This window comes from Canis lupus, chromosome 23, assembly GCF_003254725.2.
Source record: "Canis lupus dingo isolate Sandy chromosome 23, ASM325472v2, whole genome shotgun sequence".
Classification (NCBI taxonomy): domain Eukaryota; kingdom Metazoa; phylum Chordata; class Mammalia; order Carnivora; family Canidae; genus Canis; species Canis lupus.
In genome coordinates, this window is record NC_064265.1 from 7704935 (window position 1) to 7729997 (window position 25063).

General features: G+C 46.6%; 2 protein-coding genes across 3 annotated transcripts in view; both read left to right on the plus strand.

The window, feature by feature from the left end:
- Positions 1 to 9762, plus strand: part of ITGA9 (integrin subunit alpha 9) — a 354014-nt gene extending 344252 nt beyond the window's left edge. Inside the window, exon 28 of the mRNA XM_049099727.1 lies at positions 9652 to 9762. Within this exon, the coding sequence (XP_048955684.1) occupies positions 9652 to 9693 (42 nt within the window). The 3' untranslated portion in view covers positions 9694 to 9762. The remainder of the gene's footprint in view (positions 1 to 9651) is intronic.
- A 9513-nt stretch (positions 9763 to 19275) lies between these two features.
- CTDSPL (CTD small phosphatase like) overlaps positions 19276 to 25063 on the plus strand; it is a 115139-nt gene continuing 109351 nt past the window's right edge. The window contains exon 1 of one of the 2 annotated variants that reach the window (XM_025461315.3): positions 19276 to 19721. In XM_025461315.3, the coding sequence (XP_025317100.1) occupies positions 19643 to 19721 (79 nt within the window). In that variant the 5' untranslated portion in view covers positions 19276 to 19642. The remainder of the gene's footprint in view (positions 19722 to 25063) is intronic. The other variant, XM_025461316.3, reaches the window with a different exon arrangement.

Genomic DNA, 25063 nt, shown 5'->3' on the forward strand with positions numbered 1-25063 from the left:
TTCAGAGTAATTCCCTAGAGATCCATCCAAGTTGTTACATATATCAACAGTTTGTAGCTTTTTATTTCTATAATAGTCTGTGGTATGGACATAGTATTGCTTGTTTGACTATTCACCTGCTGAAGGGCATGTGGGTCATTCCCAGTTTGGGGCTATTACAAATAATGATGTATTACGACATTTGTATTCAGGTTTACATGGCACATAAGTTTTCATTTCTCTGTGACAAATGCCTAAAAGGATAATTACTGAGTCATACAGTTAGCGTACATTTAGTTGTATAAGAAATTGCAAACTCCTTTCCAGTAACTGTTCCATTTTCCATTTTCACAGCAATATAGGAAAGATACAGTTTTTCTACATTCTCACCAGAATTTGGTATCATCACTATTTTTACTTTTCGCTGGCTAATAGATGCAATCTTACTGCAGCTTTAATTTACATTTCCCTAACAGATAGTGACGCCCAACATCTTTTCATGGGCTTATTTGCCCACAGTATATCCTTTTTGGTGAGACCTCGCTCCAAGTCTTTTGCCTACTTTTGAATTGAACTGTGTGATATTTTGCTGCAGAGTTTGGACAGCTCTTTATACATTCTAGATACTAGTCCTTTGTGATATGTGGTTTAGAAACATTTTTTCCCAGTCTACTATTTGTCTTTTCATTTTTTGATTTATTGATTATTTCCTTTAAGGATCATGTTTTTGGTGTCACATCTATGGACCCTTCACCGAACCTGAGGTTGTGAATATTTCCTCCTCCTTTTTTTCCTAACAGTTTTATAGTTTTGCCTTTTCCAGAAGGCCACATAGTTGGAATCACACAGTCTGTAGCCCTTTCAGACAAGCCTCTTTCACTTAGTAAAATACATTTACATATCCTCCACATCTTTTCACGGCTCGGCAACTCATTTCTTTTTTAGCACTGAATAACATTTCATTGTCTGGATGTAGCACAGTCTATACGTCCATTTACCTACTGAAGGACATCTTGGTTGCTTCCAAGTTTTAGCAGTTATGAATAGAGCTGCTCAAATATCTGTGTGCAGGTTCTTGTGTGGATGTAAACGTTCAACTCATTTGAACAAATACCAAGGAGTGCAATTGCAAAATGGTATGGTAAGGGTGAGTTCGGTTGTTTTTGTTTTAAATATTTTTTAAAAGATTTTATTTATTTTTTCATGAGAGACAGAGAGAGAGGCAGAGACACAGGCAGAGGGAGAAGCAGAGGAAGCCTGATGTGAGACTCGATCCCAGGACTCTGGGATCACTACCTAAGCCGAAAGCAGACACTCAACCACTGAGCCACCCAGGTGTCCGGCTGTGTTTGGTTTTGTAGGAAACTGCCAAACTCTCTTCCAAAGTGGCTGCGCCATTCTGCATTGCCACCAGTAGTGGGCGGGAGAGTGAGCCCAGGCATACGAGAGCAAGTCAGAAGACTCTGGGAGATGCTGCTTCATCAAGAAATCAGGGCTGAAAGACACCTGACATGTCTGGTCATAAAGAAGGGAGATACAGTCTGAACTAGGTTTGGGGATGAATTAGTGAGCAGCACAGAGAAAACTAAATAAAAGGGAAAACCAGACAATTCTTAATTTCAGGGAAAACAAAAGTTGAACAGAAAAGGGAAACAGATGCATCTAGCCTCAACCCCCGCCCCCAACTTTTATGGTCACTGAAGAGACTACTGATCGTCACAGCTCTCACTGTGAAACATGATATCAGCCCAGAAGTTTCTTGTGAGTTTGGGTGTGGAGGTGGGTCCTCACAGGGAGGAATTGGGGTCTCTCAGGCTAACATCCCACCCCTCAGCAAACTACAGCAAGGCTATGCAACTACGGTTACTGACAATAATCATATAGACAATAATACAGGTAATCATACCAAAAAAAAAGGGTATTATGGGAGCATGAAATGAAAAAGTTTTCCTGTTCTGGTAGCATAGAAGTGTTCCCTAAGGAAGAGATGATAGAGAAGGAGAAATAACTGGGTGAAGAAGAAGAGAAAAGCATCTCGGGCAGAGGGAACAGCAGGTGCAAAGACCCAGTGGCAGGCAGGAGCCTAGATTGTTCAAGAAACTGAGAAGATCCCAGTGTCCAGACAGTAGTAGCCAAGAGGCACGAGTGTGAAGTGGAGCAGGAGTGGCCGAGCCAGGAACTGCTAGCGGGTGGCTGGAGGGAGAGCAGCCCTTCACCCATTCGGAAGCCTCAAGGGAAGGCCTAAAGTGAAGGCAGTAGCTCACCCTCAAGAGTATGAATTAATTGGGTGGAAATCCAATAATCTGGCTCCCGACTGTCCCCTGCTGGTCAGGACAAGTCAGGGCTGCCTGTCTAACAACTGCTTTAAAGGAGTTCGGATATTTTTGGTGTTCACGAGAACAAACATTTAACTTCCCAAAACGTCAGTGAAGTAGTGCTGAGGAGTCGCACAATCAAAGAAATGAAGTTATGCAATTAGTGGGAATAATGGGAAAAGAAAGCAAGCAGCTTTTATTTGTTTTAAAGATATTATTTATGGGCAGCCCGGGTGGCTCAGCGGTTTAGCGCCTCCTTTAGCCCAGGGTGTGATCCTGGAGATCGAGTCCCACGCCGGGCACCTCTGCGTGGAGACTGCTTCTCCTTCTGCCTGTGTCTCTGGCGCTCACTCGCGCGCTCTCTCTCTCTCTCTCTCACTCTGTCTCTCATAAATAAATAAATCTTTTTTAAAAAATAAAGATGTTATTTATTTATTTGAGAGAGAGAGAGAGAAAGAAAGCAGGCACACAGAGGGAGAGGGAGAAGCAGACTCCCCGCCCAGCAGGGAGCCCGATGTGGAGCTGGATCCCAGGACCCCGGGATCGTGACCTAAGCTGAAAGCAGAGGCTTATCCAACTGAGCCACCCAGGCGCCCCAGTAAGTAGCTTTTAAAAGAACAACAACAACAAAAGACTTCAACCATAAACTTACAAAAGCAATTTTTAAAACAGACCCTCATTTCAAGTTGCAGGACAATAGACAAAGTGAGAGAACGGCCTGGGGAACGTGATCCTTCCTGAAATGAGGCTGTTCTCTATGTTTTGTAACCTATTTCCTCCACTCCTCCTCCCAAAACTATCCCGTGGTCAAGGAGATTTCGCTTTTAATCTTTTTGTAACAATGGGTGAAACACCACTCAGTCAATGGCTATCTCTTGACAACATTTCCTCTACAGTGTTGCAGTTACTGGACAAATCATTTGAAATGTATCTTAGAAAAGTAACAGAGGCATACTTAGAATCTGAGCTCTTTACATTCTGGCCTATTTCATAGAGATTCTTTTCCCTGTCTGTGTCCAGGTATCAATGTATAAATGCTTAACTGTATACTCTGCCTATGAGCTAAAGACTCCTTTCACTGCACCCAAGAATCATTATTCTCAGGTGGTTTATGCAAAAATTTTTTGAAAGTTAATATTCTTCTACTTAGAATATATGACCTTGAGGTGTAGCATACTGAACTGAAACACCAGTATTTTGCCTACCAGAATGTTAACATTTGTTTGTTGTTAGATGCTTGCAAGGAGATAAAACAGAATAATGGCTTGCTATTTGAGAATTATTTTTAAAAGAAGCTAATAACTCCAAAGAAACTGGCACTCCCAGAAAAAATTAAACTATAAACCGAAAAAGGGAAAAAGGCAAGTTATTGAGATGTATGTACATCCAGACTAGTATCTGCCACAGTAGTGGTTCTAATTATTTTCTAGGCTCCCCAATTGAAAATATTTTGATAAATGCTATGACAGATACAGATTCATCTATTTGAGTAACAGCACTCAGCTTAATACATTTCCTTTTTTTTTTAAATTCACTTCACATGGATCATATGCCATGTGCCAAACCCTATATAATATATAAGATCTGTGTTATTCTCTACAGACTTCCTGAATTTGCATTTTAATATTTCAGAAGATATAGCTTTCTATCATTCTAGAACTATAGTTACTCCATAAATTCTTTCTTTGCTAAATTCCCAATTTCACTAGCTGTAATATTTCACTTTTTTTTTTTTTATCATGGAGCGTTGTGGGGGAGGGGCATCCTCTGGTGCGTGAATAGCAGCATTCCATCTTGGAGTTTGCTCTATGTCTCCACTGGGTGAAGTGGTTTATTGACTGTCAATTTGTAAAGTGCTCTCTGGGAGTTTCTCAATGCAAGATAGTAGGAGCAGAAACATATTTCATTGCCTTTTCTGTCAAAATATAATTAACATGTGTAATATATCATCTTTGAGCAAGACTGGATGAAATTCCAGCAAGTGACCCCATCCAACAGCTGTCCCTACAGAGAGTCCTGGCTGAATAGTTGTGGTCTCCAGGATCTGATGGCTTCCTCTGCTATCTTTTCTGTTTAATAGCTGCTTTTATACATGTGTGTATATGTACACATGCATTATGTATGCATATATAAGTATTTGGCTTAAAACCTACTCCTCAGAGTCATGGAAAGGAGAGAGAGAGAGAGAGAGAGAGAGAGAGAGAGAGAGAGAGAGAGATTTCCCTCCTACTCTATCCCCCTAACAATTTTATTTGTTCCTTATGAGTGCATCCAGAGTATCCTTATGTACTTACAAACAAATATAAATATGGATCTTTGGTTTTTCCTTTTATACAGAAAAGGCAGCCTGCTATTTGTATTATTCTGCACCTTGTGTTCTTCCCTCAATTCATAGAAAACATTCATATTGGGGCACCTGGGTGGCTCAGAGAAATATATAACAAAGGATAGACATGGTATATAATTTTCCTGGTCATTTAAAGCTTGTGTCACCAACTCAAGTGCCACAGTAGGAACATCTATGTGTGAAGGTCGGGGGTGAGGGGTCAGAGGGAGTGGTAGGCACTGTGTAGCCCTGGAGACCACAGGTCTTTGTGAAGGCCACAGCTATTGCTCTGTCATGTGGAAAGAAAATACCCATGTTGATAGACCATCCCAATTTTCAAGAAAAACCAGAAATTCATATTTTCTCCCCATCTTATATTTTAGGAACTAATTCAAAATTTGGGGAACTTTTTTGGAGACAAATTATTTTTTTAATGATGCTTGACAAGTTGATACTAAAGTTTATATAGAAAAATAAACATGCAAGAATATCTAGAAAAAATGAGGGGGGAAAAAGCTTTAACTAGGGGTCAAGGACTAGTCCTATGAGACATTAAAACATGTTCTAAAACCTCTATAATTAAAACAGTGTGATACTGGTACATGAATAGACATTCCAGCAGAACAGAATAAAAAGCCCCCAAATCAACCTAAGTACATATGGAAAATTTATACACAATAAAGGTGGAATCTTGAATCACTAGGGCAAAGATTGACTTTTACAATAAATGGTGCTGAGACAACAGGGTAGCCATGAGCAAAGAAAAACTAGATCCTGATCTCACTACCTACAAGAGAATAAACTCCAAATGGATCAGCGATCCAAGTGTAAAAGACGAAACCACACAAGTACTAGAAGAAAATATGGATGGATCTTTGCATAATCTACGTGTCAGGAAAGGCTTTCTAACTATGCCTCAAAATCTGGTGGCAATAAAGAACAGATTGATAAATTTGACCACATGAAACTAAAAATTTTCCTCTTGGCGAGAAAAACACGATAAGCAAAGTCAAATGATAAAATGGAAGAAAATATTTGCAATCTATGTTAGAGATAAAGGACCAATATCCTTAATATAGAAAGAGCTTTAAAACATGGAGGAGGTGAGATTTTTAAAAAATATGGGAAAATGGGCAAAAGACATGAATAGACAGTTCACTAAAATATATATATAGATAGATATAGATATTTAAATGGGCCTTAAACATGTGAAAATATGTTCAACTCACATTATAAGAGAAATACAAATTTAAACTATGTTGTGATACCATTTCTCTCCTAGCAGATTGGCAAAAATTTACAATATGACAACACATTCTATTGTTGTGGCTGTGGGGAAAGAGGCGCTTGCATACATTGCTGGTGGAAATGCAAATTGATACAATCTTCCTGGGAGGAAATGGGCAATTCCGAACAAAACTACATATGTGTTTACCTTTTAACCCAGTTATCAGGCATGTACCCTTAAGCTACTCCTTGACAGTGCAGCTAAAGAAAAAGAAAAAAAAAAAGGGGGGGGGGGGAAGATCTCTATAAACTGAAGGAATTATTTGCAGACTATATTAAGTGAAAAAGAAAGATACAAGTGAGTATCTACTGTATGCTACCTTTTGCTTAGAATATTAGAAATTAATAGATACATGTATTTGCTGTTTGTACAGCAGAGGAAAACACAGAAAGGACAGAGCAGAAACTCATGGCAATGATTACCCAAAGTGCTAAGGTAGAAGCAGGGTGGAGGTGTGGGGCTTGGGGGAAGGTACAACAGATAGGGCAGTGACACTTCTCTAGATGTACCTTTCCATATACCTCTGACTTTTGGGGCCATATTAATGTCTGAGTTACCGTAAAAAAAAAAAAAAAAAAGAAAAGAAAAGAAAAGAAAATCAACAAGAATGGGGAAAATTCTACAGGAGAGAAAAAAATGACCCTAACTTGGGGGTGGAAGAACTAAAGGGGGCGGGATAAAGTATTTTGACAAAAGACAGAGAGAACATGGAACAAATACTGAACTCTGGTTGGGCTGGTTTTTTGCAGTGGAATGGGTTAGCATTCTGAAGCTACTTTCTGGATTTTCTAGCATGAGTATATAAAGGGACCATGGGTAGCAGGAGTCCAGTTTCTCACTGTCAGAGAAGGGAGTTACAGAGATGGGGAGGGGGGGTGGCATAATTGTGCAGTGTTAGTAACTGGAGGTACCACTTATAAACCTATGGTTTTAGTAGAATGAATATAGATGGATGACTGATAGTTTGATTAATATAAATAAAGAAATTGATACAGATGAAGACAGATACATTTATTTAGCTGTGTCCACCGAGTGAGCCTAGAATCAATAACACCCCAGTAGCAGTGAGTGCACCTAGCACCCAGATCCTGGTTTGTATTCTCCACTAAACAGAATCAAGGCTCCTTAGACAAATGACTGATTCTAGCACTAGGGCAGGGAAAGGACAAGATAAGCCTGGAACATTTTGTACCAGAAATTAAAGAAGGGCTCAAAGAATAATGGGGAGATGCCAAACACACACAAAAGCCAACTCAAACAAATTCCCACTTTTCCCAAACTGTGAAAATGTGATGGCAGTAACCAATTCAAGCAAGAATCAACAGATACTAAAACCGGAAGGTAAACATTTGGAAGGTAAACATTTGGTGAGAATAAGGATATTTACATGTCTTAAAGTACTTCCCCGCAAAATACTTTTTATTTAGAAAGGGGGAAATACACAGGGACAAAATTTATAGTGGACAAACCCCTAGAGTTGCTGCCCTAACCAAGTGATCAAAGTGAATGTTACCAATAACGCTACAAGCAATATGATGGGCCTCTTCACATGACACACGGGTAGGGATACAACGCTTCTGGAGCATTCCTGACAAAAATGCATAACTTGCATCTAATCATCAGAAAACAAGAGGCAAACCTATTCAGGGATTTTCTTTCTTTTTTTTAATTTTTTTTTTTTTTTTTTAATGATAGTCACAGAGAGAGAGAGAGAGAGAGAGAGAGAGGCAGAGACATAGGCAGAGGGAGAAGCAGGCTCCATGCACTGGGAGCCCGACGTGGGACTCGATCCCGAGTCTCCAGGATCACGGGGTCTCCAGGATCACGCCCTGGGCCAAAGGCAGGCACCAAACCGCTGCGCCACCCAAGGATCCCTATTCAGGGATTTTCTACAAAACAACTAGCCTCTGTTCTTCAAAACTGGCAAGATTATGAAAGACAATGACCAAGGAACTGTTTTAGATTAAGGAAATAATAGAAACATGACAACATGGTCCTAGATCGGCTCCTGGACCAGAAAAAAAAGTAAACTTTCTCTTTTGTTACAAAGGGCAGGACAGGTTAGTTGGTGAAAGGTGAGGAAGGTCTATAGGTCAAATAATAATATTGTCTCAATGTTGATTTTCTGTTTTGGTAATTGTACATGGTTATGTAACAGACTATTCTTGGTTTTTAGGAAATAGTCACTGAGGGGCACCTGGGTGGCTCAGTGGTTGAGTATCTGCCTTCGGCTCAAGGCATGATCCCGGGGTCCTGGGATCAAATCCCACATCGGCTCCCCATAGGGAGCCTGCTTCTCCCTCTGCCTATGTCTCTGCCTCTCTCTGTGTCTTTCATGAATAAATAAATAAAATCTTCAAAAAAAAAAAAGGAAATATTCACTGAAGTATTCACTGGTGTTTACTGGTAAATCTTACTCTCATATGGTTCAAATGATAACAATATAGGGAGCTAAAAAGTGATCACTTAGGGAATCCAGTTGATGGGTATATGGGAATTCTTTATTCTTGTAATGTTTCTTTAAGGCTATAATTATTTTAAAAAATCCATTTTGAGAGTCTGCATGGTACAAGTGAAAACAAGCAACAACAGTAAGAACAACCAATCATATTTGCCACCAGCATGGATCCCTAGGCTGCCAGTTTGCAGTCTCTGGCTTGGAGCTATTTTCCTGAGTCGATTTTGAGTGAGGTCTTGCTGATAACAACCATTGCTGGTGCTGGAGAATATTTTGCTGCATCTGGAAACTTTCTCTTTTTTAAGAGAAAGAGAGAGTAGAGCGAGGGGCAGAGGGAGAAGAAGAGAGAGAATCTTAAGCAGATTCCATGCTTAGTGTAGAGCCTGATGCAGAGCTCATTCTTATGACCCTGACATCATGACCTAAGCCAAAACCAAGAGTTAGACATCCAGCAAAATGAGCCACCCAGGCTCCTCTGCCTCTGGAACTTTCAAACCAGCTTACTAGCAACAAGGAAGCCACAGAGATGGTCCTTATATAATCAATTTAGTAATAAAGCAATTTAAATCTGGATGCAGTCTCCATTCTCAACAATGAAGAAAAGTGGTGTGATCCAGATAGCCTTGCCCCATGGGAGTCCTGCATTTCTCTAGCTGCCTTTAGAGAGGTTCAAGCAATCTTGCTTCCTGCTTTCTGGTCTTAGCGATACACAGCACCAGAGGGGTGTCTAATAATCTATCAGAGCCTCACAGTTGAAGAAAACGTGTTTGTATGACTGAAGGGGAAAGAAGAGACTTTAAAGTTAGAATGAACTTTTGAAAGAGGGAAAATGTGTTTCAGCATTGGAAAGGGAAATGTTCTTGGCATATCAAGCTTTTGTGGGTAGGAAGGAGAAACCAGGTGAGAGGCAGGAACCCCGTGCTGCAAATGGAATGGTCTCATCTGAGGGTGCAGCCTAATCCGCCAAAGACAGGAGGTGTTAAATCAGTTTGCAGACTGATTCAGGGGACATTCAGGCCACCTCTCCCTTTTCACTCTGCAATTGCTCTTTCCAGATTAATCAGTCCAAAGGCCAAGGGAGCACAGACCAGGAGCACTAAGCCCAGAAAAGGAGGCTCCCTGCTATCTGGGCCTTGGGAGGCAGGGAAAAGTTACTCGAGGCACAGAGCAGGGAACAACATTCTTGGTAGAGGGAATAGCATATGCTAAGGAGAGGCACCATAGGGAAGATGTAGCTTTAGGGCTACGTCTTATTCTCTTGCCATTTATCTCCATCTCCTCATAGGTTTCTTGGAACAGTCCACAGATATGCAGTCTGCAGTTGTGAGTTGGGTTTCCTGAGGTCACGTCTTCATGATCTAGTGAACAGCCGTCTAATGGAATCTGGGTCTCAGGCCTCATTATCTAGAATGTAGGAGAAAGTGCCCATTTCAGTCCCTCATCATGGGCTACTTACCCTAAATAAATATGTCTGCAGATCACACGCATACACATATTTCTGGGGTTTCTTTTAAGTCGCTAAGCTTTGGAATAAAATTTTATCCAACCAGAGTAACCTGAACTATGGTAATGAACCGAGCCAAACGGACTCTCCGCCCCCCACCCCCACCCTCAGAATTTAAACTGAGGTTTAAGAGAATTAGTTAAATGCCAGCAGGAAGACAAGTGATCAGACCCAAAGGAAAGCAGGAATAGAAACACAGGGGAGTCACATTCATGACAAATGTAAAGAGGACTGGTCTGGAGTGGCTCTGATCCTGAATGGCCTCAGTTTCCTGAGCTTGGCAGTGGGACCCACTCATCCCCAAGGCCTGCCAGGTGGTGGGTTTCTCCAGAATCTAAGCTGGATTCCTCTGAAGTTTGGATAGAGCAGAGCGCCTGCTCTGGGATGCTCACCCCAGCTCCATTCCTTGCAGCTGAAGGAGCCTGTGCCCCTCAGGGATACATGGTACCCATGCAGAGCTTGGTATACAGTAAACAATCAGGATGGCCGACACCCACCCACCTCCCCACCTGCCAGGAAGTATCAGGGATTTACAGAGATAGTAAATGTTAAGGAGCTTTGTGGCCTCTCTAGGTCTGACCAAATCCATGTGGCTCATATCTTTGTTTCTCAAAAACATTTTTTTAAAAATATTTTATTTATTTATGACAGATACAGAGAGAGAGAGAGAGGCAGAGACACAGGCAGAGGGAGAAGCAGGCTCCATGCACCGGGAGCCCGATGTGGGATTCGATCCCGGGTCTCCAGGATCACGCCCTGGGCCAAAGGCAGGCGCCAAACCGCTGCGCCACCCAGGGATCCCTCTCAAAAACATTTTGATTTGAATATTTTAAAAACTTTTATAACAATTACAGACTGTCTGGAAATGTTATTCTTTCAGTCCCATCTCCAAGCTCAGACCAGGCTAGGCGCCTCCTTCTGGTCTGCACCCATTCCTTCTGGGCAACAGGCATCATGTAGCTGCATGGCCTTCCCAGGAAATGCAAGGCCTGGAGAGAGGAAGCACTTGCCTGTGGCTTCTTTCAGTGGAGACGGGTCCCCAGCCTGGCACTCAGGTGTTGGAGCACAGGGAGAGCCTCCCATGGCCAGCTTGGCAGCAGAGCAGGACCAGCAATTCACTGGGTCTTGAGCCCCAAGAGTCAGCTCTAGCCGAGCTTCTGGGACAGCAGTATAGAAGGATGAAGAGCAGCAGGGTGCACCTGAGAATGTCGGCGGGCGGGGGGGCGGGGGGGGACCCAAGGAGGTGTGTGTGGCTCCGGGGGTGGGAGGGGGTGTGTCAGAGGAACGGCTGATTTATTGACATCTGTTTTTTCTTCCTGTATTCTCCTCTTCTCCCAGTTCCAAAGCAGAAAGCCCAGCCCTCTCTCCACCCAGGCCTCTGGGCAAGTTTGTGTGAAAAATAGAAATTGCTAGCAGACATTTCCTTGCTCTTACTTGTGATCATGTCCAAAAAACACCAGGAGGCAGGAGGCGGGGTTCAAGGGGAACTGAAGGGGCAGGGTAATGCTTGGCAGGGTTGGGACATGGAGAGCCAGAAGGCTACAGAGAGGGAGAGAAAGAGGCATGCCAAGGTGGAAGAAACCAGCCTGGGCAAAGACAGCCTTGTCATGTGTGTGCCCTGTGTCCCAGCACGTATATGAGCCTGAGTACAAATGAGCTTGTACCTGTGTGTGCCAAGATGTGTGTCTGTGACCGGACCTGCCCATGATATATCTCATGACACAGACTTTGGACATGTCTGGGTTTGTCTATCTCAGCTCGAACTCAGCCTCTGCAAACACAGAGGAGGGAATAAAGGGGGTACCTGTGGCCAGGCCAGAGCCCAGTGCCTGGGGAGCCTGGGTAAGAGAAGCCAGATGCCATCAACGAGGCAAGAACAGCCTCTACCAGCCTGGGGAGATGACCCCAGGTGCCTTGGGACATACGGGAGGCATTGAAAGGGAAATCCACGTGAGGGCTAAAAGTGTGGGGTCCCAGGCACCAAATCAAGCTAGGACTCTATGACTGACTGTCCTTTCAGGAACCAAAGCCACTGCCACCAGTGGGCTGAGGGCACACAGGGCTGCCTTACCCATTCTGCACCAGTAGCTATTCCTCTGTAACAGGGTTTTAGGGCAAGGCCTTGCCTTCCCTCCACCCAGAGCTCCCAGGGAGGATGTGAGCACAGGGCTGTGTCCCCTTACTCTACCCATGTTCTCTGGGCAGGGCAGGCCTGAGATTTTGGAAGTAGAAGGAAAGGGGCTAGCGTGTCCTCCTCTAGGAAGGCTTCTTGGATTTCTGGGTATCCTGATGATGCAACATCTCTGAAGATGCAACATCTCAACCTCACAGCCCCAGAGTCTGTCTTAGACCAGGATGTATCTTATTCTCAAATTTTCCAAATGCTTCCAACCACCAACTTTATACCAGGTGTCCTCTTCTCTGCGTTCAGGACCCCAGCTGACTACCCTATTCTCCATCACCAGTGGCCATCATCACCAGCGCCACTTCATCTTCTATTCCAAGGCTGGCTGCCAAGTGGGGCCCAGTTCAATTCCCCTGCTCTCTGCTCCCGGGACAAGCACACAGATCCTCACATTCCTGACGGCTTTTCTGTTAATACCCTGCGAAAAGTGGAACAGGAGTGCAAATCATGACAGCTAGGTGAAGTAGGGGACACGACTGGGCCCACTGTGGCTATGGTGTGGAAGAAAAGGAAGAAATTTCCCTTGGTCCAAGGGTCTTCTAGCTAGCTGTACTAAGAATTAACTTGACATGAGACAGGTTATGGGAGAAAAACCCCAAAGTTTTCTTATGTGTACATGGAGGCCCAATAATGAAATTGAGACCCAAAGAAATGACCAAGGCAGAAAGTTTCTTATAGTTTTTAGACAAAGAGATAATACATTTGTGAGGAATTGATAAGTTAAGAAAACTTAACTTTGGGAACTTCAACTTGGGGGCTGGAGGAATAAATTAGCAAAAAGTAACAAGGGTTCTTTGTACACAGCCTTGTGAGCTCTAAGTTTCCCGTCTCTGGTGATAAGGATGTCTCTTTACTCCCTGGTACAGGAAGGGTACCTTTCACATGGGAGATTTATTTCCTGATTTCAGGGGGACAGAGAGTCTGAGTGTCCTTCTGACACAGGCTTTTGCTAAGGTAACTTTTATTTAAAACAATTAACATGTGAAAAAGGCACATTTGAGGGCAGCCTGTCCTTGGGCCCTACAGTACACTCCAGGGAGCTGGCAAGGAGTCCCAACTTTCTTATCCAGTTGGGCACATGAAAAAGACCTCACAACTTGGGGACCACCAGGGGGCGGGCTTCACCTACTGGACCTCTGGCTCATCAGGGGGCGGCCTTCTTGGCAGAGAACTGTGAGTCAGTGGGAAGGATGCTTTGCACAGGTCCCACATAGGGACAGATGGAAAACGTCCCTGGGGATGACCGCAGAAGGCAAACAAAGATGGCCCGGATGCCCCAAGTGTTAGTGGAAATAGGCATTCGGTTGGAGGAATCCATGTATAATGGGGGAAGGGGTCTTGGAAAGGAAGAATTAGGATGTTGTGGGTACATGGGTGTTGAAGGTAAAAGGATGCACTTTTGTGGAGCCCTTAAGGAATGATGTCCTGGGCAACCTGCGTGGGAAAGACAAGACAGGCTGTCTTGGGCATAAGGAAGACCTCTGGCTTCCCTAACTACACCTTGATCCTCCAGGTCATAGGAAATTCATACCCTCCCTGTAGGGAGCTCCACAGCCTTGAGTCAGGAGTGCTGTTCCCAGACTACTGCAGCCCAGACACGTAACCCTGGTTTAGTTACATGAGCTTCGTTGTTGCTTAGCCTGGTTCGAATTGTTTTTCACTCTACTCACAGATCTGAACAAGTTTCTTGAATGGTGCCTGTTCCTTGCTCAGGAAGGCTCCAGATTACTCACAGGTTAAAGGCCAAACTCAACCTGGCTTTCAAAATTCCAATCTTTTCCTCCATCATGATGTTATACTGCTCCTCAGAATGGAGTCTTCTCTGTGGCTGGAAAAGTCTCTTACCTGGGAGACTGTGACTCAGAAAATGATTTTGCTAGCATCATATCCTCTGTAGGGACTCCTGGACTGCCAGGAGAATAAACCAGTTATACTCTGTGCCACCCTCTGATTATTCCTCTACCTCATCCATCAGGCTATGAGCCCCTTGTGGGCACTATGTCTCCTGCATTTGACCCAAGCCGGGCATACTGAAGGTACCCAAATATACACCTGGAGAATATATAAAGGACCTCTGTGGGTATGGCCTATCCTGCCCAGCTAGAGCAGGCCCTTTTGGGATCTGATAAAACTCTGGCTCCATCCGCTGTAAAAGAGAACTCTTACCCAGAGGAAACTCATCTAGGTCCCAAGGTGACCCCAAGAGAGAGACTTGTAGGCGGGCTCAGGTTTGTATCCACTTGACTGACCATCAGGAATCTCTGCTCAGATTCTTTTTTTAAAAGATTATTTATTTATTTATTCATGAAAGACACACAGAGAGAGGCAGAGACATAGGCAGATTGAGAAGCAGTCTCCCTGCAGGGAGCCCGATGAGGGACTTACTTGATCCCAAGACCCTAGGATCATGCCCTGAGCCCAAGGCAGACACTCAACCACTGATCTCCCCAGGTGCCCCCAGCCCAGATTCTACTTCCACTCCTTTCCCAGTAAGACTTGCTGCCCTGAGTCAGAAGCACATGCAGGTAGAATTAGAGAAAGACCAAGAAAGCTGGCACGGAGATAGAAACTAAGTAACAAGACACAAAACACAAGACTGAGATGCCTGCAGAGAAAAGAGAAAGCTGACCAAGGACAGAGCCTGGAGGGCAGAGATTCAAAGATGGAGAACGGGGCCAGCCAGGCTGGGAATGGCCAGTCCAGAGAGCATCACCATCATCTCCTTTCTGGATTAATGCGACACATTCCATGGGTTTCCTTGTCCCTTGCACTGCCTCTGACCCAATCTGCTAGTCAGTAGGAACTTACTAAACATGTATCTGAATATGTCACTCCCACTGCCCCCAGAGTACAGAAATCCTCAATACCTTTCCTGAGTCACAAGCCTCTGCTTGATGAGCCTTACACATCACCAGAGATCTTCAACTCTAACCACTGTGGACTCTTTCCCGAGCCTGCTCTCCCTGGCCTCTAAGCTGGAAATCATGCTCTTGTTCCCTCTACCTGGGACACTCATTCTGCTCTGCCTCCTTAGTTGCCCATTCCATATCCACTGTTCCTTTGTCAAGGGCAGCCTCTCCCTCACTCCAAGAGCATTCTTGACCGTTTGCCCCACCTTCTGGTCCAATTGTCCCCTTCCACACTGGAGCTCTACCCCTTAGACTCCAGGCGAGGCTGCCCTCACACATACCCTTCATCTTCCTACCTACTCCTGTCCTTGGCCTCATGGAGCCACGCTTGCCAACTCTAGGGCTATGTCCCCTGCCCTTCATATAACGGTCTCTACCCCCCTACTCTGGGCAACTCTTCTTTTTTTAGGGTTGTTATTCTTCCTACAATCTCCATTTGTCTTTTTTTTTTTAATGTTATCCACTAATTTTCTATTTGAATAAAAAAAGAAGTTAAAACATTAAATAGTGCATTATGGTATAACGACACTGCATGATAATAGTTTGGGAATCGTGACTCAAACATTTTGGTGCTTTGTTCAGATCCCTTAGATCCCTTTTACTGTTTACAGCGGTGATTTATTGACCTGGGCATCCCTCTCTGGGACTTGATGTGCTTTGACCTCCAATGGCTGACACCTGTCCTCAGATCACTGGGTCTGTTTCGCTCCCATTCCTCAAGAGCCTAACGTACATGAAGGCTTTAAGCCCCCCTACTCCCAGAGACAGTCCATAGCTCTAACTGGCATGTGAGAGTATGACAGCCCACTTCCTTAATCCTCATTTCAGAAAACTCTTGAGATCCTGTCTAAAACAGAACTTGACACATAGTGAGCACTCAATAAATATTTGTTGAGGGCATGTGGGTGGCTCAGTAGGTCAAGCATCTGCCTTGGGCTCAGGTCATGATCCCAGGGGCCTGGGATGGAGTCCTCTGTAGACCTGCTCCACAGGGAGTCTGCTTCTCCCTCTGCTCCTCCCCCCTACTCATTCTGTCACTCTCCCTCAAATCTTTAAAATATATTTGTTGAAAGAACAAATGTAGCCAAATTTATCAATCTTAACCTTTGTAATAACTGTATTTCTTTGTAATTTTTGTCACACTTAGCCTTTTCCCAACTGATATATGAAAAACATTTACCTATATTTATTTTCTTATATTTACTTATGAATTTTTATATTTAATTATTTGATCGATCTTGATATGGTGTAAAGACTGAGATAAATGTATTTTCTTCTCATTACTAACCAGTTAAACCAACAGCAATTCTTGAATTGCTTTATCAAGCAAGCCAAGATACTACCTTATCTAAGGCTCATTCAGTGAGGTATTATGCAATCATTTATTATGGGAGTTATAAATGATTATGTTACCGCATGGAAAAATGCTCACTTTATAATTTTAACCATGATACATTTTTAAAACGATTTTATTTGACAGAGAGACAGAACATAAACAGGGGGAGAGGCAGAGAGGGAGAAGCAGGCTCCCTGCTGAGCAGGGGGTGCTATATCCCACCACCTTGGGATCATGACCTGAGCCAAAGGCAGATGCTTAGTGGACTGAGCCACACAGGCGGCCCTTAACCATGATATTTTTATAGCTACATAGAATTATGTTAACATATTGGCAAGGACAGAGAGAAATAGAGAAAAATAGATTGATTTAAGGATCAATTAATAGGGCTGTGGTGGTTTTTTCTCTTTAATTTCTATGAATATTTATAAAATAAATAAGCTGAAACTTTAAATGAACAAAATATGGAGGGTAAGGAGGACTTAAAACATAGCAAGCTGCTTTACCTGAGCTTGAGACAAAAACTTGAGTAAGGTAATTTTTTCTTTTTTTAGAGGTCATTTCAGGAGGAAGCTGAGGACAGTGAAGGATGCAGGCAAGAGAAATTTGTTACTGGAGGGTCCTACGGAGTCATTCTTTCAGGGAGGACCAGACAGGAAAGGCTCTGTGTATGAAAGTTATCTTCTTTGGCCTTGTGCCTGAGTTCTGAGCTCCTTCCCAGCCTCAGCTAAGTGAGCAGAACCTCTGGAAAGTCCCCCACCTAAAAGTTATCAAGACCTCAAGCATGTGGGTCAGGGTCCAAATGCTCTCATCACCTTGCCCTGGCTAATGGGATGCCGCATCAAGGAAGCAGCGGGGATACTAATTTGTGTGGTTATATACTAAGAACTGTAAGAGAACCATGTCTCACTGCACAGCTTTCTCTGGAAGGTCCCTCTGACCCCTTAGAATTCTGTAGTTTTCAAAAAGTTGAATCCAGAGGACATTTTAGTTTACCAGGCCCTGAGCTGGCCATGCCCTCCTAACAAATGTGAAGATCATTAGAAGTAGGGACAAGTGTAGTCCTGGAGGCGCTGGGGCCCTAGTCTGGTCTGCACTTGGGAGGGTTAGAGCATCTCCTAGAGCCTGGGCCACATACTCTAGGGCTTGCCTTCCTAACCAGAAGGGCACTTCACTTAAATCTTCACGTCTCGGCCACCTCAGGCAATCACTGGGGGTCCCAAAGGTGCCGTTAGAAGAGCAGGTACTCAAGCATGAACACACATCCAGTCACCTGGCACTAGGACCCAACCACACGCACAGAGCCAGGATGTCACCTGAGGCCTTGGGTTTGCGGGCGGTGGGGCCTGCCCGACTCTATTTGTAGCAGTTCCCACCTGCTTGGCCTCGGGAGCCCGGTCGGTCCCTGGGCTGTCTCCCGCAGCGGGACCCTCCCGCGCTCCACCTGGCGCGGAAACAGGTGAGGTCTGCGGGCTGCCCCCGGCCTGAGGGCTTCTCCGGGATTGTACTTTAAACTTTGGAGAGGTTCGCCGGTTCTCCCGGTTGAGCACGCGACCTAGCTACAACCGGCTCCGGGCTCCAGGAGACTTGAAGGCGCGAGAAGGGACCGACTAGATCACCTAAGTCTCCTCGGGGCTGAACGTGCCTACGAGGCCCGAAGTGCGCGCGCAACCCCGCGCAGGGAGCCGGCGCGCTCCAGGCGGCAGCCCGCCCCCTCAGCCTCGCCAACCCGTCTGATCGGTGGAGAGCGCGCGCGAGTGCTGCCCCGGCCCCGCCCCGGCCCCGCGGCCCCGCCCCCGCCCCGCCCCCTGGCGTCCAGGGCGGTCGCTGGAGCTTCCAAGTTGGAACGCCGCGGCGCGAGCGCGCGAGGGCTCCGACCCTCCCAGGCTGAGCGAGGGGCCCTTTCCCGTCATGCACGCGCTCTGGCCGTCGCTCCGGGCCTGCCCGCGGCTGGCGGTCCTTCAGCGGCCCGGCCCCTGCCCAGCCCCGCCCGCCCCCGCCCCCGCCCCCACCCCCGCCCCCACCCCGGCTGCGGAGCACCGGAAATGCCCGTTGCTCAGGCCCCCTGGACGCCGACACCCCACGTGCCAGCAGGGTGGTCCTCGAGGCCCCGCCGCCCGGCTCGCAGGCTCTCGGGCCCACGGCGGACGCGAAGCCCCAGCCCCGACCGCGCCGCCCCCTCCGGCCGCCCGCCGCCCCGCACGGGTGCCCGAGGCCCGCTCCGCCCGACCGCCTCCGTCCTTCAGCAGCCCGGCCCCTGCCCAGCCCCGCCCGCCCCCGCCCCCGCCCCCACCCCGGCTGCGGAGCACCGGAAATGCCCGTTGCTCAGGCCCCCTGGACGCCGACACCCCACGTGCCAGCAGGGTGGTCCTCGAGGCCCCGCCGCCCGGCTCGCAGGCTCTCGGGCCCACGGCGGACGCGAAGCCCCAGCCCCGACCGCGCCGCGCCCTCCGGCCGCCCGCCGCCCCGCACGGGTGCCCGAGGCCCGCTCCGCCCGACCGCCTCCGTCCGCGGCTGCTCGGTCCCGGCATCCCCCCCAGGCCCCCTCGCGGGGCCACCTCCTGTCTCGGCGCCCAAGCCCACCCCCGCGGCCGAGCGACCCTCCTCGGGCCTCCGAACCCCGCCTGCACGCCCGCGGGCCCCCGCTCGGCCCCGCTCGGCCCCGCGCCCGCCAGACTCCGCCCCCCGCCTCTGCCCCGCCCCGCCCCCGCCCGCGCCCCCGGCATCCGCGGCCCGAGCCCTCCCGGCCTCCTGCGCCCCGCTGGTCCGCCCGAGCCTCCCCCGCGCCCCCGCACGCGCGCTCCTCGCGGCCCCGCTCGCCCCTCCGTCTCCCCGCGCACCCTCCCCCCCCCCCGGGGCTGGCGGGCGGCGGCGGCGGAGGCCGGTCCCCGGGCCGGGACACACCCACCCGCCCGCCCTCCTCCTTCCCCTCGCTCCCTCCCTCCTTCCCGCCCGCCCTCCCGCCCTCGCTCGGCGCTCGCTCCTTCTCCTTCCCCCTCGGCCGCTCCCGCTTCCCGCGGCGCCCGGCCTCCCGCTCCGCCTCTCCGTGCGCGGCTCTCCCGGGCGCGGCTCCGGGGTTCATGGTGACGAGGCGGCGGCCGCTCCAGCCCAGCGGCGGCGGCGGAGGGAGCTGGGGCGCGGGCCCGGGCCGCCTCTCCCTGAGCGCGGGGCCGGGCGGCGGGCGCGCCCAGGCGGCGGCGGCGGCGGCGGCGGCGGCGGCGGCGGCGGCGGCGGCGGCGAGCGCCCCCCCGGCCCGCGGCCCCGCGCGCCCCCCGCGCCGCGCCCCCGCGCGCCTGGCTTGCGGGGGGCCGGGCCCGCGGGCGGCCGCCGCGCCGCGCACCCATGGACGGCCCGGCCATCATCACCCAGGTGACCAACCCCAAGGAGGACGAGGGCCGCGCGCGGGGCGCCAGCGAGAAAGGTGAGCGGGGGCGGGCGCGGGGGCGGGGGCGGGCGCGGGCGCGGCGCACTCCCCGCGCCGCCGCTGGAGTTGGCCTTCGCGCGCCCGCACGGGCCTGGGGGAGGGGTGCGCCCGCGGGCCGGGCCGGGCTGGGACCTGGCGGCGGTGACCCTGACGGCCTGCGAGTTTGGGTTTGCGCTCGGCCGCCGGAGAAGTTGTGAGCGTGTGTGTGCGCCCTGGTAGGTGCTGTGTGTGCATGAGACTGAGAGGTCGTTAAGGGGGGTGTGCGTCTCCCAGAGAGGTGCTGAGTATGCTAAGCACCTGACAGGTGGTGAGTGTGTGCCTGGTGGATTCTGAGTGTGTGTGCACTTGCGTGTGTGTGCACACGCCAAGTGAGATTGTGAGGGTGTGTGTGCACCTACCAGAGAGGTTATGAGTGCATGTTTTTCTGCCAGGCCATGAGTTTTTGTATGTACCTTTTGTAGAGGTTTTGCATGTAGCTAAGAGGCTGTGGGGTAGGTATGTGTGTATCTGCATGAGCGTGAGCCTGCAGAAAGGTTTGTGTGTTCCCTCCTGACGGGAGTTTGTGTGTGTGCATCGTGTGCCTACACTACCCGGCTGGCAGGCTGAATACGTTGTGTCCATGGACTGAAGCCTGTGTGCCTGCCTGTGTCATACGTATGTGTGCACCATCGAGGCTGTGTGCCTGGGTGTTTAGTTGGTGGTGCAAGTGCTGGGGGGAGGAAAGGGGGGATGGGCAGTACCTAAGCCTACCCCCTTTTGGACTGTACTGTCTCAATGACACCAGCCTGGTGGGAGTGCCTGCAAGTCTTTTAGGGCCCGCCTCTAACAGGCACTCAGGGAGCCCTTAGGGTGCCAGGTGTGTCTCTTCCCTCTGTGCTGCAGTGCATGGTTTGATTTTAGCATATTTGACTGCATCACCCTCTTCTGTTTCTTGTTCTTTTTCTTTGTGTCTCTGCTCCTCTCTGAGACTTGATATACCCCTTTCTCATATGCCCTTCTAGTCAGTTGTCCTGACGTTTTGAAGGGCCAAAGAATCTGGCTTGGTCTGTTCCGGTGACTAAAGCCTTGCCTCCCTCTCTTTATGTGTGCCCCACAAACACCTAGACTGATGTCCGGGGCAGCCCACCAGGGCACCCTCCCCTCATCCAGCCTCGTCTGGCCACAGCCAACTTTGGCAAAGAATCACATTTCTTTCCATGTGTTATCCTTGCTGGGCCAGAGGGGTGAGGTGTGCAGCCTTTCTGAGGAAGGGGGTGGGGGTAGAGTGGGAGAAAAGACCCTCTCTTTCTAAGCAGGGACTACTAGGCAAGCCCATTGGAAAATGCAAGAAACTGTGAGAGGTACCGTCAGATTGGGGTTTTATCATCCCATTTGCACTTTTGTAGACTGTAAACATTATGTGTCTGCAGACTTGTTTTCTTTTATGTAGAATTAGAAACCAAACTCCCCCAGACATTTTCCTGTGCCTTAAAACTGCTAAAAAATTATGCAAAAAAAAAGGTGCTTCAGGTGAATCTCTTATGCCTCCCTGGGGCCCAAGTGGGCAACACATAGGTAGCCTGGCCTTCCTGCCATTGGGAGCTGTCAGTTCTTGGGGCCCTGGCCTGCAAGCACTGGGCTGGGTGTGTCCTCTTGAGGAAGGTTTAGTGGGAGGCACTAAGGTGGTTTGATGTCTGGCTCTCCCACACTCCGGATTGAGCGCTTTGTGTGGTGCTTTGCCAGAGAGAGAATCGAGAGCTCATGTGAGGAGAGGTGCGGCATAAAGCAAGGAAATATTTGTCAGGGTTTCAGCCCTCCTGCTGCCCCCGGCCTGAGTCAAGGAGTAGGATCCTCCCCAACTTTCTCTGTTCCTCTAGCTGCTAGACTTTTTAAAGTAGAGTCAATCAAACCAAAATCCAAACCATGTACAAATACTCAATACTCAAATGCTTGTTCTATTCAACCTCTTCACATTGCTTTTCATGACAACCTTTTATTATCTTTAACAGCTTATTTTGTTTATTTTCTAGTGTCAGGTTGGCAGATTGTTAACTGATCAGACGAATACTTGCTGCTCTCGGATGGAGTGGCTAGCTAGTAGGTTCCTCTTGCTGAAGCATTATTATAGTGCTCAATTCAGTTTTTCATTTTAAAAAATAGGAAAAAAAAAAAAGGTCAATTACAATGTGGCAAAAAACTTGAGAGCCAAACTTTGGAACAGCTTCTTCAGATTCCTTAACCACTAAACAGGTTCAGCAATGTTTCTAGCTTAAGCCCGTTGATCTATATTTAGATAGGCACAATGTATTTTACATAGTTAAATTTAAGGTAAACATTTAATCTTTTTGTTTTTATTTATGGGTCCTGGAATGTTGTACCTTTTTGTGGTAGAAAAGAAACTATTGGTTTTGAATGATTACTTTAATCAGTTATTTTGTGAAACAAATAAAAATACTGCTCTTGGATTTGTTTTTTTTTTAATAAATTAATTTTTTATTGGTGTTCAATTTACCAACATACAGAATAACACCCAGTGCTCATCCCACCAAGCATCCCCCTCAGTGCCCGTCACCCATTCACCCCCACCCCCCGCCCTCCTCCCCTGTCACCACCCCTAGATCGTTTCCCAGAGTTAGGAGTCTTTATGTTCTGTCTCCCTTTCTGATATTTCCCACACATTTCTTCTCCCTTCCTTTATATTCCCTTTCACTATTATTTATATTCCCCAAATTGATATGAGGGTTAAATGAGATGATGTACATTAAGGACTCTGCCTGGTGTGCCACTACTCTGTAAACATTTCTTTTAAGTGTAGATTTGTTTAAAAAAAAAAGTACTAATAAGCTTGGGCTATGGTGTTTTGCATGAGTTGAATTACTTCTTGTCGCATTGCCACATGGTGGTGCACTACTTAGAGATGACTGTCATGATTGTCACTGTCAGCCTGGCCTGTCAGGGAAGATGTATTTCTTAATTGTGTTTGATTTGGTTGCTAGTATAAAGATGCAGAGACAGATTTCCCGGTAAGTTCAGCTAAGTGTGCTTTGCTTTCAAGAAATTTACTCTTATAAATTAGTAAGAAGATCCACTAGAAGAGTGGACAAGGGAGATAGGAACAAGGAATTATAGAAGTTATAGAAGAGGAAATCGGTTCAATAAATGTAGGAAATGATCCTCTACTTCGTGTGAAATAGTTGCATACATCAGCTTGTTTAAACATTTAAATGACTGACAACATTCAAAGTAAATAAAAGTTTTGGGAAATGGACACTCTTACAGACTTTTGTTAGAGAATAAAATAAACACAGACTTTTTAGAGAGTAATTTAGTACTGAATTGTTTAGGAACCTATTTGGCTGCAAGTAAAAGAAAACCAGGCTTATACTATGGCTTAAACCAATAGGAGTTTTTTCTCATGTAACAACAAATAGTCTGGAGGTAAGCTTCTGCTGATTTTCCTTCAGCAATTCATTGATAGCAGGACTGACCTCACCATGACCCTCTCGGCTTTCCTTCATGTTGTAACAAGGCTGCCACCCCTCCCCTCCAAACACCACTGCCGCCTTCAGGGCAGAAAAAAGAGACAGTGCCAGTCGTGCCTACCCCTTTTACTGGAAAGCAAAAAACATTCCTAGGAACTGCTCAGCAAACTTTTGCTGATGTTTACCTAGCTAGAACTGGGTCACATGGCCACCCCTAGCTGCAACAAAGTGAGTTTCCAGCTTTTCCAGCCTTTGTTGTGGGAGGCAGGAGATGATTAAACATGGAAGGGAACAGGTGTTGGTTCAGCCCATCAACACTATAGGTGATTCCTTCAAGTATAGTTCTATTTCAGGGTTTTTCTCCTAGAGAAATGTCCTCATACGTCATCAAAAGGTATATATGCAAGAATTTTCACTGATGCAAAAAAAAAAAGTCCATTCTGAGTTAAAATTTTTTTTGTAAGGTAAGAAACTTAGGTTCAGTTTTTTGCCTCTGACTCTAATTACTTCAGCCACATTTGTTGGAAAGTCTGTCCTTCCTCTTTTGAATTTCTTTTGCATCTCTGTCAAGAATCAGTTTAGCACGTTTGTATAGGTTTCTTTCTGGGTTCTTTATTTTGCTCTCCTGATCTATGTACCTCTGTACATAGATCAGGACCTCTGCCTATACTGTGCAGTCTTGATTTCCGTAGCTATGTATTAAGTCTTGAAATCGGATAGACTGATTCCTCCAATTTTTGTTCTCTTTCAAAAGTTATTGTAGCTGTTCTAGTTCTGTTGTTTTTCTTTTCCCCCCTTTTTTCATATTTATTTATTTATTCATGAGAAACACAGAGGCAGAGACAGAGGCAGAGGCAGAGGGAGAATCAGGATCCCTGTAGAGAGCCCAATGTGGGACTCCATCCCAGGACCCCGGGATCACTACTATCTGAGCTAAAGGCAGACACTCAATCACTGAGCCACTCAGGTGCCCCAGCTACAGATTTTTTGTAGAAAATCTTTATCAGTTTAAAGAAGTTTCCCTGTATTCTATTTTTTCTGAAAGCTTTTACCAAGAGTGGATGTTGTTATTTTGTCATGTACTTTTGTGCATCAACTGATATGATCATGTGAGTTTTTGTCTTTTAGTCTGCTAATGTGGTAGATTATATTGACGGATTTTTGAATATTGAACCAGCCTTCCATCCCTAAAATAAACTGCATGGTTTTCTGAGGTATATAATTCTTTTTTATATTGATGAATTCTATTTGTTAATATGTTGTTATTTTACATCTATATTCACATGAGTGATATTGTTCTATAGTTTTCTTTTTTTTGCATTTTCTTTAATCTGGTTTGGCATCAGCCTCACAAGATAAATTGGGAAATGTTCTCTCTTTTTTTTGGAAGAGATTATGCAAAATAGGTGTTAATTTTCTAGTGAAATCATCTGGGTCTGAAGATTTCTTTTGGGGGGAATTTTTAACTACAAATTCAATTTCCTTAATAGTTATAGAGCGATTCAAATTATCTTGTTCATATTGGCTAAGTTATAGGTGTTTTTTTTTTTAAAGATTTAATCCATTTCATGTAAGTTGTCAAATTTATATGTAGATTTGTTCATACTATTATTCCCATATTATCTGTTTGATGCCTGTAGGGTTTGAAATGATACATTATATTTCATTCTTGATATTGTTAATTTTTGTTCTTGCTAGAGGTTTCTCAATTTTCTTGATCTTTATAAAGAACCAGCTCTTTGATTCATTAATTTTCTCTATTGCTTTCATGTCTTCAACTTCAGTAATTTTTTTTTAAGACTTTATGTATTTGAGAGAGAGCATGAGCAGGGGAGGGGGAGAGAAAGAAGGAGAAGCAGACTCCCCACTGAGCAAGGA